Source organism: Castanea sativa, chromosome 4 (assembly GCF_040712315.1).
Source record: "Castanea sativa cultivar Marrone di Chiusa Pesio chromosome 4, ASM4071231v1".
NCBI classification, from domain to species: domain Eukaryota; kingdom Viridiplantae; phylum Streptophyta; class Magnoliopsida; order Fagales; family Fagaceae; genus Castanea; species Castanea sativa.
Genome location: NC_134016.1, coordinates 1,298,563 through 1,304,583, shown reverse-complemented (window position 1 = coordinate 1,304,583; position 6,021 = coordinate 1,298,563). Strand labels below are relative to the sequence as shown.

General features: G+C 34.1%; 1 protein-coding gene across 1 annotated transcript; it reads right to left on the bottom strand.

Moving 5' to 3' along the window:
- Nucleotides 1–524: 524 nt before the first annotated feature.
- LOC142631403 (uncharacterized) lies at nucleotides 525–2,088 on the bottom strand. Its single transcript, XM_075805569.1, has 2 exons — nucleotides 993–2,088; nucleotides 525–645 (listed from the first exon to the last, which is right to left on the bottom strand). The coding sequence occupies exons 1-2, from the start codon at nucleotides 2,086–2,088 to the stop codon at nucleotides 611–613; spliced, it is 1,131 nt and encodes a 376-aa protein (XP_075661684.1). The 3' UTR covers nucleotides 525–610.
- Between the last annotated feature and the right edge of the window lie 3,933 nt (nucleotides 2,089–6,021).

The following is a 6,021-nucleotide window of genomic DNA, read 5'->3' as shown; positions in this document are numbered from 1 at the left end:
TGGTGTTTCAACACATGACAATTGATGAATGATACCCTTAGACGCATAAAAAGAAGAAAGGGCAAATTCAGGTCCATTATCTGATCTAAGCACTTTGATAGGAACATTAAATTGTGTTAAAATCATGTGAAAGAAGGATTGAATCAAGGCAGAAGCATCAGACTTATGCTTCAACAAATATACCCAAGTACACCTGCTGTGATCATCAACCAAGGTAAGAAAATACTTTGATCCATTCAGGGAAGGAGTGGAATATGGTCCCCAAATGTCAGCATGAACCAAATCAAAGCAAGATAAAGAAGTGTTAGAAGAATGAGTAAAAGGCAATCTATGTTGTTTAGCTAAAGGACAAATGTGACAATCAAAAAGCTTTGTTTTATTGCAAGAATTGATTTCAGGTACAATATTATTCAACAAAGTCAATCTTTGTGCAGATGGATGACCTAATCTATAGTGCCATAGTCTAAAAGCACTATCAGAAGAATCAAGACTACAAGAATTAACAATTTTGCCATGAAAACAGGATGACAACATTGACAAAGCTTCAGAAACAGAATTTGGTAGAATGACCTGTGGAGTGCACTGCAGTGTGTAAAGACCTCCTTGCTTTTTACCCAACCCAATCATCTTCCAATGCTGTAAGTCCTGGAGAAAACAATAATTGGAGAGAAAGATACAGCAACAAGAAGGATTTTGGGTTAGTTTGCTAATAGAAATAAGATTGAAGGAAAAACTAGGAATGCAAAGAACATTCTCTAAGATTAAAGAGGCAGAAACTTGAACAGTGCCTATATGAGTCACCTTGACCATATCACCATTGGGTAATCTAACAGAAATCTGAACTGAAGATGTAATGGACTTAAAAAAATGAAGAGAGTGAACAATGTGATCAGTAGCTCCACTGTCAAGAATCCAATCAGTGGAGCCTATATGTGAAGTATTGACACTTGAAGAAAAAACGGAATACTCAAAGGATGGATAGAACCAACTACCTGACAGCTCTTGACCTTGAGAACCAAATGGAAGCCGAGAACCAAGAGTAGGCTGAGTTATGATATTAGCAACCTGGTGAGTAGTGGTCAAACTTGCTTCTGGTGGGGCTTGAGTACCAAAATGACATTGTGAATTCAGCAAACCAACCAACTGTTGATACTCAGCTCTAGTGAGGGAGACAGATTCATTGGAACTATCTTCAGTTGCAACTAGATTGCTTGCAAAGGTGTGAGACTTAGACTTGAATTTGTACCCAGGAGGATAACCATGTAGCTTGTAACACTTATCAACTACATGTCCCATAGCACCACAGTGAGTGCATTGAGGTCTGCCACCAGCCTTTTTATTGAAATTCTTAGCATAACCACCAGATTTGGATCCCAATGCTGCCAATGCAGCTGCTGTCTCATGCATAACACTCTTACCAGAACCAACCTTTCTTTGCTTCTCATCTTGAAGTAAAAGAGAGAAAACCTTACTCAAAGGAGGTATAGGATCCATAAGAAGAATCTGACTTCTGACAGCTGCATAAGTCTCATTTAACCCCATTAGGAAAGACATAGTACAATCCTCTACTTGATGTCCACAAGTACATGTCCTATAATTGGTAAATTCATCCCAAAGACCCTTAAATTTTGTGTAGTATGCATTTATGGTGAAATCATCTTGAGTAAAAAAACTAATTTCCTTCCTCAACTCAAAGATTTTAGGCCCATTGCCCTGCCCATACCTGTGCTGCAAGTCAATCCAGACATCTCTAGCAGTCTTGAAATACACTATACTTGGTTGTAAATCCTTAGAAACAGAATTAAACAGCCAGGCTAGGACTGTGCTGTTGCATTTACACCAGGCTGTGTAATAGGGGTGATTAACAGATTGAGGTTTAGGAATGGAGCCATCAATAAATCCTAATTTGGTCTTGGCATCCAAAGAGATGAGGATTGCCCTACTCCAAGTGTTGTAATTCTCCTCAGTAAGGGGTTGAACTACCAATGAAACACCAGGATTATCTCCACTGGATAGAAAATATGGACTGGATGAATTTTCCCAAGGTTGTGCAGTAGGAACACTTGCACTGGATGTACTTTCAGTCATACTGAATGCAATGATGAAGATACAGAATCCCAAACAAGGATTAACAAAAGTAAAGAAAACCAGAATTGACTTCCAGAGAGCCTTTTTACGAACAAGTAATGAAATTAACAATCTTGATGTGCAACCAAATCAAATCAAGATTCAATATACAATCTTGATGAATTCACAATCAGAGGTGTGAATTGAAACCCTAAGATTGAAGAAAAAAACAGATCAAGTTTCAATTTACAATCTTGATGAACTCAATGCAAAATGGGAATTGAAACCCTAAAATTGGAAAGAAATCAATGTCCAATTATGAAGAAAGAAATCTAGGTTTCAAAATGTTAAAGAGATCAAAACCTAGAAGAAGAAGATCTTAGTGCAAGAATCAATCAGGACACAATGAAGAAAAAAATTCTAATTGATCCGAAAGAAACACCAAGGAACACGGAAGAAAAAATTGAACTAGGAAGAATCAGAGAATACCAGACTTGAACGATTCCCTGATCTAGTTCAGCTCTGATACCATGTTGAAATCAAGATGCAAGCTCGAAGGTTCATCAATGGAGGAAATGACAGACATGCAGAGAAAGAAAGAATGAACATTACGGAGCTTGAAAAGAATGATTTCTATATCTCTTAAATATCTGGCTCTGTTTCTTTATATACCAGAAACAGAGTAACAAACAAGTCAACCTATACAACCAATACAAACATGACAAGTGGCAGTAAACAACTAACTGACTATGCTCTGTAAACTACACCGTATATTGCATTATAAGCCTATGCTACTGTAGCTTAGTCAACTAAACAGAACAAATAAACAAGTATCTAGATATTCTACCCTTTAACAAATATCTACAAGTCTCAAATATCTACAATTTACAAGATATTTAACAAGCAAAAGATAAAAACAAAGCCTAAGATTCAAAAAAAAACATTGTAAGAAAACTGGTTTGGAAGACGTGGTTGTCTAAGTATTACGAAAGTGTAAAAAAAAATGACCATCGGACCTAGTATCAGTAAAGTGGTTGGTACGGCTGAGTCAAACAGACATGCCAGTCAAGAACGCAAGCTAGTAATCTACTAATGGACCATGAGACCTAATTTTACATTTAAGGCTTTGGACCCAGAAAAGTAGCCCATTAGAAAACCTTGGCATAAAATTGAAAAAAGGAAAAAAAGAAAAAGAGCCTAGGCTCTAGAGAAGTGGAGCATGTAATCTACAAATGGACTATCGGACCCATAAAAATATGAAAGGAAGAATAATTTCAATAGTGAAGGATCTAAAATAACCCTATAATTTAGTTAAAGATATTTTTTCTTAATAGGTTAAAAAAAGAAGAAGCAAAAAGTCTTGTAATTTATTGTAACAATTGATTTATTAAAAAGAAATATAAGATTGTAAGAGTAATTTAATGTGTTTCAAGACTAACTTGAATACTTGGATTATCCAAATACACATTTTCAATTTTAGAATTGAAAACACTCACAATCACAGCCATATGTATTTCAAGAAAGAAAAAATAATTTAAAATCTGCTAACACATCTCAGTCACATTTGTAGCTAGATATTCATCATTCATTTTTTTTTAATTTATAGATAAAAGAGATAGATTTAAACGCTAAACATCTTTATTAAAAGCATCAAAAAAATATTACTATATTATTGGGGCCATGAAGTAACTGTAAACCATTATATTCCTTGACTAAATCTAATGGCAGTGTGTGGGAGGGGGGGGGTGGTTGGAGGGGGGAAGGGCAACAGTTTTTGGTAGTGAGTTGTGCAGCACGCTAGTATCACCAATATTACACTGGAGGGTATAGGAAAATGAGTACGAGATCGTTTCCTCGTGTTCTTGGCTTCTTGCTCCTTTTATATGATTTTATGTTCTGTTTTTTGATAAGAATAAGGAATAATAAAAAGTACTTAAAATTCATATTTAATTGATTTTTTGAATGATTTTATGGATCTATTTGACCTTAATAATGCTATACATAGATATAATTTCTAATTTTCTTGAACGGTACAAGAAGAAAACTGCTTATACTCTTCTAGGGGTATTTGTTCATCTATATCTATCCCATTGGGTGATTTATTGAATTGTTGACGGTTATCTAAAGTGCAAATGTAGTGGCTCAAAAGGAAGTCTTGCATTTCATGGAATCTCACATCGTCTAGGGAAGTACAATGTGCTTATAAGGAGTGACCTTTCTTTAATATGTAGAGGCATTTTTCCCCACTGTAATGTACTTTGGAGAGAGAAAAATTGTGAGGGATATGAGCCTTAAAACAGATAATATCTACACAGTTGGGGTGGGTTTGTTACATCAAATGTCACCGTAACAAATATACTTGTTATCAAAACAAGTATTAAAAAAAAAAAAAAAGAACTTTGTTTCTTTGAAGTTTGAACATCCCTTGTGAGAAAATTGCTAGCACATGATTTGGTTTGTTGGGCTTTCGTTTGAAATTGAAGAGGCCTATGAAGATCCCCAATCTCTCAGATATAGGCCTATGTAATAGTGAAGCGGTGTTGTGTCTTATACTTTACAAAAATGAGGTCTTGTCTTAGGGCGGTTAGGGGGTGCCACTGTCAATTTCTAACCATTTTTTGGTTACCAAAAAGAGGGGGGAAATTTTTTTAGTGGAGAACATCAAATAAATTACAAAAGTTAGTATTATGTCATTGATATTTATATGTGCTAGTATGTCACCGTGTGATGTACAAGATTTTTATTTATAACAATTTCATAAATAATCTATAAATTTAATTTTAAGTATTTATTTGTTTCTAGAAATAGATGAATAATGTAGTTGTTGTAAGTAAACAATAACTAAACAATATTTTTCAGGTTATATTAACACCTAATACAAATTAAATAGGTGTTATAAAGCTATTATAATAAAACTAGTCGTAGACCCACACAATGTGTGGGAATAAATAATTATTTTGTAATTGTAATATAATGTATAATTTTTTTCTCTATAATTTGTTGAAAATAATTTTTTCTTCCTAAAAATTAAACAATATCTATTCAGTTAAATTAGATCTACTTTGGTTTCATTCAGTTCAATTTAGTACACTTGGTCTACTGAGTCAATTTTGGTCCCCATTGGTCCATTTTTGACTAATTGTGCCTTTAATTGATTCCTTTTGTAGGTTGAATTTTCAAGTTTAGCTCAAAAATTCATTTTTCGTATTAATTTTTGGGTTAAAAAGCATGAATATTTTTAATATTTGGGCTAAAATCTTTAGTTCTAAGTTAAAAAATACAAAAAAGAAGAAGAAACATTAGAAATTAGAAATATGAGCCTTAAAAATGAAATAAAAGTTATATTTATTCAAAAATACTATTTGGTCCATTTTGGTCCCATTCAATCCACTTTGGTTCTATTCGGTCCACTTTGGTTCTATTTGCTCTACAACGGTCCTAATGTATTCACTTCAGTCCTATTTAGTCCACTTTCGTACTATTCAGTCCACTTTGGTTCTATTCGGTTCACTTTGCTCCTATTAAGTCTACATTAGTCCTAATTTATTCACTTCAGTCCTATTCAGTCTACATTAGTCCTCTTTAGTCCAAACTGTCTACTTTGGTCTACTTTAGTCCTATTAAAGCCATTCAATCGACTTCGGTCAATTCTGTCCACTTTGGTCCCATTCAATTAATACTGGTCCTATTCGGTTCAATTTAATCCTATTTGGTCCACTCTGTCCTATTTGGTCCAATTCTGTCCACCTTGCATTCAATAACTTCAAAAAAATGCAAATCAAAAGGAATTAAAGAAAACAATTACGAATAGAGAAATTTACATGTACATATTGAGGATCATCTACCCTTTTGAAGCTCCAACAAACCTTTTGAAATTACTGACTTTTTAGAGAAAAAGTAGAAAGGGAAACCTGGCAATAAAGATGAGATTATCCTAGTCCAAGACTCAATGTC